Source organism: Mastigoproctus giganteus, chromosome 9, assembly GCF_048544385.1.
Source record: "Mastigoproctus giganteus isolate SK-2022 chromosome 9, ASM4854438v1, whole genome shotgun sequence".
Classification (NCBI taxonomy): domain Eukaryota; kingdom Metazoa; phylum Arthropoda; class Arachnida; order Uropygi; family Thelyphonidae; genus Mastigoproctus; species Mastigoproctus giganteus.
The window spans coordinates 91,583,533-91,599,456 of record NC_143583.1 but is presented as its reverse complement, the minus strand read 5'-3'; the positions used below and the strand labels follow the sequence as shown (position 1 = coordinate 91,599,456).

General features: G+C 37.3%; 1 protein-coding gene across 2 annotated transcripts in view; it reads left to right on the top strand.

The window, feature by feature from the left end:
* The window catches only part of Med (Smad/Smad4 homolog Medea), a 235,207-nt gene that overhangs the window by 177,189 nt on the left and 42,094 nt on the right, over positions 1-15,924 (top strand). For both annotated transcript variants that reach the window (XM_090381912.1, XM_090381911.1), the window contains exon 12: positions 6,601-6,769. In XM_090381912.1, the coding sequence (XP_090238038.1) occupies positions 6,601-6,769 (169 nt within the window). The remainder of the gene's footprint in view (positions 1-6,600; positions 6,770-15,924) is intronic.

Here is a 15,924-nt window from a genome sequence, read left to right as displayed (position 1 = left end):
GAATATTGTTCCCATATCTGGGGTGGTGCTCCCAAAACCCCTCTCAGGCTTCTAGATTCCATTCAGAAGAAGGCAGTTAGATTAATTAATGACTCATCTCTAACAGAGTCTCTCCACTCTGCCTCATAGACATACTGTTTCTGCTGCATACCTTTTATACAGATACTTCCATGGGCACTGTTCTTCTGAATTGGCTTCTATAATTCCCACTCTCTTTCGAAACAGTCTGAACACAAGCCTCCACCAGCACCATCCATTTATTGTCCAACTTCAAACTCACAGAACCAACTTTTCATCTTCCTCGTTTATTCATTTAACTTTTGATGTGGTGGAAGCAATATTTGTGATCTGCTTATGCAGAGAGAGAGAGAGGGGGGGGGGATCGTGGTAATCCCTAATAGAGATATGTGATCCCTTGTCTAGAAATCTGAGTGTCACTGATGGGAAGTATAGAAACAGACTTTTTTTTTTTTTTTTTTTTTTGCAAGAAATAAGACAGAATGAGTGTTAGAGGGATTGAAGTTAACTAAGTATTCTTCACTCTGTTGGAGAATGACATGGAGATTAGCATTTAGGGAGTTGGTGGTGGATATTCAAGGGGTTGATGTTTGTGCAAGGCAAGGTTTCTCAACCTTCATGTGATGCTATATTCAACTCAAAGTTGTGCAGGGCAAGGTTGAGAAACCTTGCCCTGCACAACTTTGAGTTGAATATAGCATCACAAAACTTTCTAGTGATGACTGACAAACTGAATTAACATAAATTTAAAATAAATAAATAATATCTACATAAAATACTAAAACAGATATAAAATAAAAGCATTAAAATACAATAAAATAAGGACAAAACTAATAAAATGTACAGTAGCTTTTGAGACAAAGTGCTTCATCAGCTTACTTAGTGAATGGTGTATTGCAGTATATATATGTTGGTTAAAACAGCAAAAGTGAACTTAGCATGATCATGCATCACGAGTCTGGTGTCGGTAAACCAGAATTATGTTTACCAGCACTCATCGCACTGCAAAACAGTAGATTCCTTAATAAACTATTACTGCTAGCTATGTTGTTGTCATTTGGTTTTTAGGAGCATTAGCAACTAAGGCTATATTGCTCCGGGGATATGCGGTGGTCATTCCCTGACCTTTCTGCATCCTCCGTGTTTGGTGGTCGCGGGCTCGAACCCCGGTCTAATCAAGAAGCGTGTGCTATGATTAGACCTATGAAAACACCGCTGCTCCTGGCTATGGAGGTGCCAAATCTGCTAGCTATGTGCAGTGTGTCAAGCCATGAGCACTGGTGGTAATCACGTGAATATTCTACAATTTCAATATCCCACCGGGATCAAGATTATGCTGCTTAACCCAGTAATGCTCGGCAACCATGGAGAGTTCAAATTTAGCGGTTCAAAGAGCTACTTCGTATTCAGAAACCCGATCTTTCAATCTCCTGGCAGACTCACCTACATAACATCCCCCATAATCTGGACGTGTAATATGGTATACGTAACTATTCTGTAGAAGAGGAGGAACGATTGTTTTCACTTTAGAAATAATAGAATGTAATTTCCTCCCAGGAAGTTGCACACGTCGTATATGGTGAAGATGCAAAATCCTAGCAAGGCATTCTGACATGCCTGCATAATAGGGGATGCAGGCGGTAGAAATAAATTCATTGACATGAGGAGGGTTAGATTGCAAAACAAATTGGTGACCCTGGAGCTCACATCTGGAGAACCTGAGATTGATAACTGCAATTTGAAAGTTCCGCTCTAATTTTGGAAATCTCCAATTAACTGTCACCAGTCGAACTAGAGTGCGTCCAAATGTGGGAAAATAAATTGCGAGCAGTGCTGTGCAAATGACCAGGGTCATGTGCAGACCCATAGTTGGTAAATTGGCCTGTGCACATTGGCTTCCTAAAATCAAAAGTTACAAAACGAAAACCCATGTGTTGGACTAAAACATCCAAAAAAGGAAGAGTATCATTGACCTCCCTTTCAATCGTAAACTGAATACGGTATACGGTGAAGGAAATTGATATATTGCAGCAGTCGAGTTTCTGATCCCCGAGGGACAATGGCAAAGATATCGTCAACATAACAACATCAGAGGGTGATAGGAACGGGTAAGTTCAAGAAAATCTCTCGAGTTCTTCCTAATTGGAAGAACTTGAGAGAACTTGGCAACATAATTAGGAAGTTCATATGTAGGTATATTGCAACAAGAGACAATGGGCTGCAAAGAAATATCAGGTTTATGGATCTTTGGAAGACCATAAAACTGCAGGAGTTGATAACCTGTCGCATGAAGCTTCCAGCGAATGTTCTTGGTAATCTTGTTGGCTAAAAAACCAGGAATGCACAAGTTTATTAGCTTTAGATTCCAACTTCCACAACACTTTAACAGGAGAGTCTGCACAGTTTCATAATCCGTACAAGAATATAGTAAAAGAGATCTACAGAGGCTGTCCGCAGGGGTTTGTGCTGGGCCCATTGCTCTGGAACATTGTCTTTGATGAGTTCTTGAGAATGGACCTAGGAGAAGTCAAATCCCACGCTTTTGCAGATGACCTGATCCTTACAGTGGAAGCAAACTCAAGAGCTCAGCTTGAGACCCTGGCCAACCATGCCCTTCGACTGCTTCAAACTTGGGCAGCAAAGAACTTTCTCACAATATCACCTGTGAAAACCTCATCCATTCTCCTTAAAGGCTCTCTCAACCTGCGTAGACCACCCCAAATTAAAATTGATGAGAGCACGATAAAATTGGCACCACAGCTCAAATATTTAGGTATTCTCCTAGACAGCAAACTATCCTTTCAGCCACACCTTAAATACATCAGAACGAAGATCAGGGACTACTCGGCCCTGGTGGCCAGGGTCTCACGTAGAGACTGGGGCCTCAACAAGAGAACCCTGGCACTCTATTATAAGACAGTTTTCATACCAGCAATCTCATATGCTTCGGCCATATGGTACGATAAGACCACACTAGTAGTGAATAGAAGAACGCTGGATTCTACCCAGCGATCCATCCTCCGTGCCATAACTAGCGCCTGCAGTACAGTGAGTACACCAGCCTTACAAGTAATAGCAGGAACGCTCCCATTAGACCTAGAAATCATTAGAACTGGAATGCTCTATTACCTTTCCAAAGGAGTCCCAGTTACCTTCCTGAATTTTACAACTGATCCCACTAATAATAGGAAGGCAGAAAAAGTATGCTTACAGAACCACCTGCTACAGGAATGGCAAAACAGATGGGCTGGTACCACCAAAGGAGAGATCATCCGCAAGTTTTTTCCACACACAAACAGAGTATACCCGAAATCACCATCATGGTTCTTCCCAGGACTTCATACAATGTACTTAATAACAAGGCATGGCCCCTTCAATGCAAAGCTCGCTGGCTTCAGACTCGCAGACAACCCACATTGCACTTGTGGAGAAATAGAAGACTGGAACCATCTTGTTTGACTGTCCCATATATGAAGACCTAAGATGTATTCTAATTGCAAAAGTGAGATATCTTCCAAGAGGACAAGAATTTCTCCTCCTTGAAACCGAAGAGGATTATAAAGCATTGTCACGATTCGCCCAGGACCTCTTCGCGAGAAGAAGGGTACAAATTGCCATTCACTGAGAAAAAGAAGAAATGCCACTCAACCATGACAACGCAAAGACAAAACCAATCACCAACCAGCATTTCTCCTCTTTAAATGAAAGAAGATTAAAACCGAAAAACTTGATGATAGACTGCAAACACAACCTCAACAACCTGAACTGCAAAGACAGGACTTGTCCCAGGAATGACCTACAATCCTAGAAGTAGACATCTTTTTAGAAGAAGTAGAATTCAAATAGAAGACCTACCATGGACTTGACCTCATTGCAGCTCTGCTGCCAGCGCAACAGGCTATACCTGTGCTCTCTTGCACGGTACTTTCTTTCCACTTCCCTGAGGAGGGGAGGAGATGGTTTCACTGTCTCTTCCCCTCCTCGCCCTCCTTTTCCTCCTAGTGGGACATGGGACTGCCCCACTGACCACAGGGGTCACCTCCTCTATCGACCCCTTACTTCCTATTTCCTCCCCCTAGCCTTCAGTCTCTTCCCTACTCTGTTCACTTTCACAGCGTAACCCCACATAGTTTAAATTTAAATCTCTGACCTGGGGTCACCTTCCCTATTGGCTCCATATTTCTGGCTTTCCCCCACCTGTCTTCAGTCTCCCCTCTACTCTGCCTAAACACTAGCGGATGTCAAAATTAAAAAAAAAAAAAAAAATTGTCAAAATTCCAAATGCATACGAAAACCCCTTTCAATCTACCTTTCAGCGACTACTTCCCAATACTATTAAATTATTTTATTTATTTATTTTTTTATTTTATTTTATTTTATTTGTTTATTTTTATTTTTTTTATTTTATTTTATTTTATTTATTTATTTATTATTTTTTTTTTAGGTCCTTTCCACTGAAATCTCAGGAAATTAGGTGGCAGGACCTGCCAGAGTGAAAACGTAAAATTACTGGGTACCTGGTCTGCCTCCCCGAGGCATAGTGTGGACAACGTTGGGCCCCAGCAGGGGTCTAGCGGCTAAATGGCCAGAAGAACGACGAAACACAACACTACACTTACAAAATCCATACACTTTTAAATCTCTGGCCTTCCCAGTGAACTGGTACACCTACAATGAAAGCAACGCGGAGATGGGGGAAACCCCTGGTGCTGTTAGACACGAACACACTATACTATATAATCCTTCCAATCCTGCAATAGAGCTAGGGCTTTACGAAAATACTCTGACGTCCAAGACTATAATAGTGTTATCTTTTCACAAAGAAGAAAGAGCTTCCCTTTGATATCACCTGAGGTGGTTACTGACAGGCCGGGCATGTTGCAAAATAGAAGCTGTTTTAAAGTGAATTACATTAGCAGTCCCTTCAGGTAGCTTATCGAGAGATGCTTCAACACCCATAGTCAAATGTGTGATGGGGCGGTTTACGAGGAAGGACCGCAAACTTCATGCTGAGGGCTAAGAGATCACTTTGCTCCTTAGATAATTGTTTGCTACTCAAATTCAAAACAAACTGAGAGTTATCTCTCATGTATATGTTCCTAACAGTATATATGGTTCTCGTAATAAAGCATTAAATGTATTCTGCTGACGTGTCTGATATGCTTCAGGCACACGTCTGGCTTGGGAACACGAACCACAGTAGAAAATATAGGAAGAGAAATCAAACCTCTTAATTCCTGCATGAGCCTGGATTTATTCATGCTGATACTTTTCAATTTCTGATGCAAATTCCTGATCCAAATTCCCCAAGTTTTCAAACCAAAGCCAAAACATGCACGTCTCATACAGCCACAGGAGAGAGGTTTTCTTGAATCTAAATTCTCTGGGTATAATATGATGAGCTTTACACTGATGTGCAAATGCTGTCTATTATGGGCTTCAGATATAAACAATTTCTGCAAACTGACAGTAACACCAGACACATACTGGCCATACATTAAACAGACATTGGAAAACAGGCCTTGAGGCCTTTTGCAATGAATATAGTGTGCTGTTATCAAAACTATGGATAGGATTTCAAGTCAGTGAAGCATACATGATTTCTCTTTAGCTAAACCATGTTGTGTTCCTGATATATTTTTCTCTGTTACTTGTTTGTTAATTCATTTCTTTATAGAAAGGTTCTCTGTCGTTTAAAATCATGATAAATACAAGACAGCTTTAAATTAATAATGGCCTAAAATGTAGGAAAACTATAAATATAACTTTTGGGAAATTTTTCTATTCAGACACATGCAGAAGAAGAAGGATCATTCCACTTATTACAAAAACTTTATTATTTCTAAAGTAAATTTTGCCACCTGGTGGCCGTCGCCTTCATGTTGGTCATGCAATCTCTGCTCATTTGCATGGCCCTGAGGGGATAGCACATGCATTTCTCGAAAGCTTTTTTAGATTGGTGCCACATCCAAGTTATCGATTATATTGTAATTCATCTTTGTTTTATTCAAAGGTAACATCGATCCACATAGGCATATGGAACCTTTGCAGCATGGTGGACCTCACAAACTATGCTGTAATTATTTTCAAGTTAATGAACATCTCAGACAGGTACAAGTCCTTAAGATTTTTTTTCCGATTGTTCTGTGTCCACTGTCTAGAGAATACGACTGAAAAGTCATCACTCAATTCAAGGCAAAAACTTTGCCACTTCTGTGCGTTTTTTTTTTTTTTTTTTTGATTGAATTGCAAGCCCCTCTAGTTACTTGTAAATAATTATGTTTTCCAATATAGGTTTGAATTTTTCTTAAGCATTAAATGATTATAATCAACATTATTATTTATTTTAATTATCTCATTTAAATACAGATGAACTTTTGATTAATTTTTCTTGCTGCAGTTTAATAATTACTAGCAGTCAATTAATATAATCATTGCTATAAGTTTGAGAGGGATAAATTAGGGCATTGTATTAAGAATTGAGCGAATTCGGTGAAAGATGCAGAGTGACAGTAAACTGTGACTCTCTTATATCATATTCATATTATAAATTGCTGCTCAGGTTTATTGTGTAAATTTCAGGTTACATATTGGCAAAGGTGTTCAACTAGATTTAAGAGGAGAAGGTGATGTTTGGTTAAGATGTCTGAGTGACCATAGTGTCTTTGTACAGAGCTATTACCTGGACAGAGAGGCAGGCAGGGCTCCTGGAGATGCTGTACACAAAATCTATCCCAGTGCCTATATTAAGGTAAGGTTTTAAACTTTCACTCTGTTCCAGAATGGATATAGGTGTTTTTTTGTACTTATACCTTTTCCCTGTATCAGTTTTGCTCAAGAGAATTTTGATGCTCATCAGACTTGTGGCAAACATAATTTGTCACATAATACAGGTTCATTGAAAAATGTGTCTGCGATTTCCCTTTTAATTATCTTTGGAAATATTTGGTCGATTGCTGTTATCTTTGGAAATATTTGGTCGATTGCTGTGATTGTAGCAGTAAACAGTGTGGTAACTCACTAAGTTTTATTCGACACCTCAATAATGACCTTGGCTGCACCTTGAGTGTGCGCAGAATGACTCCTACGCACACTGCCTCAGCAGTGTCAGTAAGATGGCTGTGCAACAGAAATCGCAGTGTGTTGTGGTATGCTGAATTTCAATACTGACGTACGTCAATATCGACACATCGGTATTGACAGATTTAAATGCAGTGTACCACAACACACACTGCGCTTTCTATTGCATGGCCATCTTACTGACACTGACTGAGGCGGTGCACATAAGAGCCATTCTGCACACACTCACAGCACAGCCAAAGTCATTGTTAAGGTGTCAAATAAAACTTAGTGAGTTACCACACTGTTTGCTGCTATAATCACAGCAATCGATCAAATATTTCTGAATATAATTAAAAGGGAAATCACAAACACCTTTTTTGATGACCCTGTACTTTGAAAAAATACCTTTAATATGTTTTTTGAAGGGAGAAAACAATTTGAGCTTGCTTCCTAAAGCAGGAAACATCTCAACTCTTTCTGGAGTGAATTAGATGAATGGGCCCTGGGTTCTGAATTTTTTGTTAACAATTTTTTGCTGGCTCTTTGGAGCAAGTTTCTTCATGAAGTTTGGAAAACTTTAGAAAATACATTTGCTTTTTTTTAATTCTGTGTAATATTCTCTATATCTATTTATGTATCACTTTGTTCAATTTTATCAACTAGTGGTGCCAAGTTGCAGAGAATTTCAGCTTTCATAAACTCAGTTTGGACAGCAATGGCTAACAGACATGACTCCTCACATTTTCAAAGCTATTTTTGTGCTGTCATCTATTATAAATTGTCTACAATTACTTGGAGATAAGAGATGGCAGCACATACTAGACAGTTTGTTCATAAATGGACACATTATTTGAAAAATTCCTGGAAAGGGTTAGGAATGCAGTGACTTAATATTTTATTTGTCCAGAAGTTCAAAATTCATAATACACGATAGCATCTTAATAGATTCCACTGTATGTATGGTATTAATAAAAAAAAAAAAAAGTGCATAATATTTTTAATGTTAGTTTTAGATTGTGTTGTTAACTGCTGTTAATTATGTATTATCCAGAAAAAACAAACGATAGTATATAGCATGTATAAGGGATGACTCAAAAGTTTTTTTGGCCTTATTTAAAAAAAAATTTTGGCTACAATCCCCTCCACACTGTATGCATTATGTAAAAATATCTGGAATTGTTTAGTTATTGAATACCTTCATAAGAATTGATGTCCAAACACATCTCAGGATATATTGTGAGTATGTTAGGTGATGCCCCATAATGAGCAACAGTAAAGAGATGGTATCTGGTTTCCATGCCAAGGATACCTTAAAGTTGATGCAGTGTCCAGGAGGGTTTCAACTGCCACTGTAACTAAAATTGCCAATTACATTCATGCCTACCTGCCTTCTCTTCCAGTTTAATTGGAAGTTTTCTGATAATTGGGTGTCTTCAGGTTTTCTGATAGGTTTGTTTTTCCAGTTTTTTTCTTATGGTTCTGGTTTTTAATCAAGTTTGTTTCATTTTCAAATACAGGAATCCCTCGATTAGCGCGAGACTCGAATTAGCGCAGTTTATAATTAGCTGCCAATTTTTGTTAGCACAAATCAAAATTTCAATTAGCATGGTATTTAGGCTTGGCCTAGGCCTAAAGAAACTGAAGCTGGCGATGTTACTAAAGTCAGTACTAAGCTACGAATGTAAATACTCTGCTAAAGTATGCATAACATTATAGAAATACATTGCTTGTTTTCTTAGTGAGCATGCCGTTCTGTTCACAAAAGGGTGTTACTGTTTATTTCACGTCACGTCATACCTTTTCCATCGAGAAGCGTTATTGAGAAGGAAAAATAAACGAATGAAAGATACAGTGTGGGATGCTAGTTTGTTTTTCTACCATAAGAAAATAAAAAGAAACGGATTTTTTCAGATGTGTATTGTTACAACAATTGAAATATTTTCTAATATTATGCACTCTGAAGGACAACACCAGCCACACCGCATTTATTATGTACATGCAGATCATTTGCTTTCAGTTGTTCTTGCATTGCGTGTTGACGTGCAGACTGTTATCTCCTGCCATTACGTGTTGTTTACATTAATTACTGTGCATACTAATTAATTACATTAATTTCTATTAAATTTTTTTATATATTATGTAATTATTAACTATGGATAAAAGGAAAAGTGTATCTGATAGTGCCTCTGGTGAAAAGAAAAGAAAAGTGATAATTTTAGATGAAAATATTGAATTCATAAAATGATTTGAAGAAGGTGATTTAAAATATGATTTAAAATACAAATTTCTTGACATCTTGGAATGCCTGAATCAATGTTTCAGACGATTTTAAGTAAAGCCAGTGCATATACGGAAAAAGGTAAGCTTGCTTCATCGTCAGCACGCACACAAACCACAAGAAATAGAAGTGTTACAATGATTGAGATGGGGAATGTCTTTTAGCCATTTGGATAGAAGACTACAATCAAAAAAGAATTCCAATCTGCACAATGACCATAAAAACAAAAGCCTTGAGTATTTTTGCAATGTTAAAGGAAAAGTCAACAATAGAAAACTTGGGTAGAGCGGTAACTGAAGAAAATGTTCAAGCAAGTTCTTCAAAAGAAAAAGTGATTGAAGTGGAAACGGAATAAAATTTCACAGCCAGTAAAAGCTGGTTTGAACGTTTTAAGAAAATAACAAGACTGTATAATGTTGCATTGACTGGAGAAGTAGCAAGTGTAGATAAAGATGCAGCCATGAAATATCCCGAAATTTCAAAGAAAATTGTTGATGACGGCGGCTGTACAGATCAACAAATATTTAATGTTGATGAAACAGGCCTTTTTCGGAAACGAATGCCAAAAAAAAAACCTTTCTCGCAAAAAAAGAAAAAGCTCAACCAGGCTATAAAATTTCCAAAGATAGAATAACACTTTTATTGGGAGGCAATGCAGAAGACGATTTGAAATTAAACTGATGGTTATCCATAGAAATGAGACTTCCAGATCTTTCGGTAAAGCTTTTAATAAAGCAAGCCTACCTGTTGTTTGGCGCTCTAATAGAAAAGCTTGGGTCACAAAAGCTTTATTTGAGGAATGGTTCACTAGCTATTTTTGTCTGAAAGTTAAGGTCTGCTGTGAAGAAAATAATCTTGCATTCAAAATTTTATTAATTTTAGACAATGCCCCGAGCCACCCACCAGCACTTTCTGATTTGTGTGAAAACATGAATGTTATTTTTTTTACCTCCAAATATGATAAGTCTTTTACAGCCTATGGATCAAGGCATAGTTGCTATTTTTAAGGCCTATTATTTGCGCAGAACATTTGCACAAGCAATTGAAGCAACAACTGGAGATGCAGTTTCTTTAGTTGAATTTTGGAGAAATTATAACATCAGGAAAGCAATAGACAATATTCATGAGTCATCGTCTGAAGTAACATCCAACAATATGAGAGCAGTTTGGAAACATATTTTGCCACATTGCATAAATGATTTCTGTAGTTTACTCATGTCAACACTGTTATTGATGAAATTGCAAAGATTGGAACAGATCTAGGCTTTGATGAAATCAACAACAGTGATGTTCACGAATTGCTGGAATCACATTCAGAACAATTAAGTGCTTCTGACCTCCTTAATATTTATGAACAATGAGCATATGACGAAGTGGAAATTTATGAGGAAGAAATGATCAAGAAAAGAAGTTGACATTAAAAGAACTTCAAGGAATATTTTGCGCAGCTGAAAATTTGAAGCAACTAATCATGGATGCAGACCCAGATATCGAGCACAGTATGCAAATTCGCAGGAACATTGAAAAAGATGTGTATCCATACAAGCATATTTATGATGAAAGGAAGAAAGAAAAGTCTGTGCAAACCAGCCTTTTGAAATATTTTACAAATAAAGTGAGTTATATATTGTAATTTTTTAATTTCAGTAAACTTTTGATTGCTGTACTGCAAATATTTATAATTATCCTTTGCTTTTATACTACTGTACACTAAATTGCCATAAAAAATGTATTTTTAAAAATATTGATTGGTATATTGTAGGTCTTGGAACGAATTAGGCTATTTTGTATTGATTATTAACTTCGATTAGAGCGATTTCGTATACCTTGCCATTTTTGCGGAACCAATTAATCATGCTGATTGAGGGATTCCTATATACAGATATGTTTTTATTTTAAAATATGCAGGTGTTGTTATTATTATTTTATTTTATTTATTTATTTTTTTTTCATTTACAGATGAAACATGTCAGTATCTTAAGCATCTTAAACATTTTATGTGCATTAATGATATACACTTAAAAGCCATTGTTGATTGGCTCTTCTCATATTTAGCTTAAGGAGAGCCAAGCTGTCCTATCAAAGATTTCTTCACCATTTGCTTGTGCAGATGGGTTGCTATAATCCCACTGCATAAGCCAGTTCTAAGACAGCACTTGGAATGTTTTGTCCTCGTATGGAGTTCAAGCTTCTTGAAAAGGTCCATAAATGGGCAATACATTTAGTTATATTAGAAAATTGGCCTCAGGTATCAAGTGTTCTGGAGCCAAGGAATATAGGGTGTGCTTCTCAGAAAGTTATCTCTAAAGAGCTTTTTCAGCAAATAGATTCTTTTTTTGTTCCAAAATACTATTTTTCTTATCTATATATTGGAGTAGCTCTTTTGCACTACAAGACGTAATAGCCCAGAAAAGGAAATTCACGTTTCTGTTTCTTTTTCTGATAGTACTAATCAAACTAACCTAGCCACTTGGTCACCTTTTGGCACTGCTCCTGTGTTCCCCTGGCAGGGTTGGAAATTTGGATCAAAAGTTAACCCCTCAGAGCCAAAAGAAACAGATATGGACTGTACTAGTTCAGTACCACCTGGATCTCTTGATCCTGATCAAAAGGACAGGGAACATTCTAAAACATCCAGTGCAAAAGAACAGAAAATATGCACTACCAGCAGTGCAGTACCTCATTTCTTCATTCAGCATTCATTAAACAACAGTCCTTTAAGCAAGTTATCACCCTTTTGTTACAAAATGAACAGACTGTTTCTGTACCTCCTCAGATGGGCCACAGACTACAGTCAGGTGACTTGCTTGTTGAAATGGCAGAACTCCGAAGATTGGTTCTTGGGCCACTGTTGTGTCTGATTTCTGCAAATGACATCGACGTAGGGATAGGAGCATTATGTCAAAATTTGCACATGACGTAAAGATGGGGAGAGCTGTTAATATGATCAGTGCCAAGCTATTAATCCTTCAGAGTGACTTGAATGGTTTCAAGAATATTCAGAAAAGTTCAGGATATGTTTTAATGCAGCAAAATGCAAGGTCTTGAACTTGGGGAACAGCAATCCCAAAATAATTTGTACACTTGTGGGGTTGAATTAAAAATGGTAGAGGATGAAAGGGATCTGAGAATTACGACACAGGCAGATATGAAGTTCTCCGAGCAGTGTAAACAGATAGCCAAGAAATCCCATGATGCCTTATCGATGATTTTTTGAACATTATGCTGTAGAGATTGGGTGGTCATAATCCCACTTTATAAGGCAATTGTAAGACTGCATTTGGAATACTGAGTATGGAGACCTCATTTGAAAAAAAGACATTGAGCATCTTGAAATGGTCCAAAGATGGGCAACTGGCATGGTTGAGATCTGCAAAGGGGCACCATATGAGAAAAGACTTCAGTTATGTGGGTTACAAAGCTTGACAACCAGGCACCTTAGAGGGGGATCTGATTGAGGTTTACAAGCCTCTGAGAGGGATTAATGAATATTGGAATTTTCACTGTTATAAAGCATTCCAGAATTAGGAACCATAAATTCAAATTATAAGGGAAAAGGTTTAGACGAGATTGTAGGAAGTTTTCTTTTAGCCAACAAGTTGTTGATTACTGCAACAAGTTGCCTCTGCAGGTAGTCGAAGTTGGTAGTCTGAGGAAATTCAAAGGTTAGCTGGATAGTTACATATGTGAGGAAGGAAGTGCATATGAATTTGTATTTTATTATCTGCTTCTTTTTTTTTTTTTTTTTTCCCCCTTTTTTTCAGTGCAGCAAAAGCTTCCGAGTACCTTGCACTATATGGCTAATGCCAATACCAACTCTGACATTCAGAATGCCCATTAAAAATATTTACTTTTGGCAGAATTCCCACTAAAGTACACCTTGTGGTACTTTTAGATGTAATTGTCAAATGAGATTTACTTTATGTAGCTGAAGAAATTAATCATGAGTTCCAAGATCAAACATAATCCGTGCAAAAAGAATAATGACTGAAAGAGATGGAGTGCTTGTCTCAACACATATTATAATTCTACTTTTGTTACTCCTAATTTGCCTTTATCTGTTAAAGTGGTCTGATTGAACTGTAAAATCAGACCCTATATTCTGAATCCAGTAAGATGCTTTAAGTTTCAGAAGTTTAACTCCAGATAGTCTGTCTGTAGGGAGTTGCCATCTGTACTTCATATAGGTCTAAGGAACACACCTATACAGACTGCTCTGCAGAATCACAAAAATGTTCTAATTGTGGAGAGAATTCCTCTATCTACTCAAGAGTGCAAATAGAAAAAAATTGTAGCTATATAAAATGAAGAATACTTACCAGGAGGCTGAGAAACAGATATCACCACCTACCAACGTTAGAACCTGTGCATTTTCATAAAGAGTTAGCTCCGGTAACAAAACAAAATTACCTGTTTTGATACCCCCCCCCCCCCATCTGTAAGGGAGACTTCATCAGTACAACATTTTTTAACTACATTATTATAAACCTCTGAGATAGGATAGAAATTTTGTTATTAATTTTTTTTTTTTTTTTTTAAGAATATTGCCGCTACGGTAATATTTAATTTTCAGTAATAGGATTCACGCAGTTTTAGATATACACATACAGGTATATTTGATAGTGTGCGAAATCATCATTTTACTGAAAACATTTAATCAACTAAAAATGTGAAGCATTTACTGTCTACTTTGTGTGAGTGACTTATCACTATCCAGCTGTGTTGTCGTCTCTATTAGCATTTTAATGGAAAAATTTGAAATGGCTAAGCTGTAAATATTTAAATTTTAGTTAGACTCCTACTCTGTATGTCAACTTGCATTATGAAAAAAAATATGTACCTATTGCATCTTAAGTGTGGTATGTATAGTTTTATCTGAGATTGATAAAAGACCAAAAACATTTTGGATTCTAGAATGAATGAAATAGAAATTAAGTGGAAAATAAACTTTTTGCATTTAGAGAACTACAGGCAACCCCCATATAACATGGTACTTCTACAATGCGGTTTCGCTCTAACACAATTGATAAATTGCAGCAATCCTCGCACAACATGGTACTCATATAGCACAGTTTCGCTCTAACACAGTTGGAGAAATGCGGAAAACCTTGCATACCATGGTATTTTTTAACTTTTGTGTGGGGAAACTCTGCTATTATGGGTTTTTTTTTTTTTTTTTGGTAGTTGTTGGCGCATCGGCTTCTGTGGCCATAATGCACCTCCCAAGGTTTTTTGCGGTACTTTGATCCAAGCCCGAGGCGGGATTCGAACCCACGACCTTTGGGTTGCTAGGCAGGTACTTTACCCACCCAGCTAGCCCGGTCGGCGCTATTATGTTGTATGTAATTTTTCAACATTTCCATTCTTTTTCGTGAATCCATGCTGTTGACTCGCTAGTAGTTATGCAAAAAAAAAAAATTATTGGGAACTCCCCTTGTTAGGTTCTGTGCTGTTGAACTTGTGCTTGTTGCACTTGTGGGAAAAACTAGATTTTAAAGTTATATTACTATTGGATAATGCACCAGGTCGTCCAAAAGATTTAAGTCATTCAAACGTTAAAGTAATGTTTCTGCCACCTATTACAACTTCTTTAATTCAGCCATTAGATCAAGGCACTATATCTACTTTTAAAACTCGTTACATCAGAAAATCGTTACAGTGGATTTTGTAAAAAATTGATTTCGAATCTATTAACGTGATGGAGGCATGGAAACATTTTTCAGTTGTGGACTGTATCGACTTTTCATAGCTTTGTCACTCAAAGAAGTAAACCGTCAACATTAAATGTGTGTTGGAAAAATGTATGGCCCGAGTCAGTTCTTTCAGAAAATATGGGCGAACCAACAGAAAACAGAATCGGTGCGATTGTTAAGTCGGTAGGAGGGGAAGGTTTTGATGATATGACTACTGAAGACCATATGGATAGTACAGTTGGTAGAATTGCCATCCTTCCCACACTGGGTGGAAAAGACCTGAGTTCGAATACTGTCGATGATGGGAGGAATTTTTATGGGTCTTTTTCACAATGTGGCTGAGTTAGTCGGTCTCAGGCATGGGCAGCATGGTTTTTTCATCTGGCAAAACAGAAAATCAACCTCGGGACACGTGCAATTTATAGACAATATATGCAGAGCAATGTGGCCTTAGTTGCTCGATGGTCCAAAAAATAAAAATAGTTATGATTACTGAAGACGTTCAAGAATTACTGGTAGAAAAAGAGGCTGGTGAAGAGGATTTGGTGGAAATAGCATTGGAGGTAAACCAAATCCATTCAGAGGATGATAGTGCAGATAAAAATTCTGAACTTCCAAATTTTACACTAAAAAGCATATGGGAAAGTATAAAGCTAGCCGAGCATTTAGAATCTTGTTTTTTGAATGCAGATTCTTTGGCTGAAGGGAGCCGAAAGTTCAAAAGGGAGCTTCAAAAATGCTTAGTTCCATACGACGAAATTTACAAAGATCTATCAAGCAAAAGCAAACAAACCCAGATTGCTAATTTTTTAAAGAGAGCAGAAAGTACACAATCTAGAATGGTGTATTTTTGTTAACTTTTGGAATGTGACC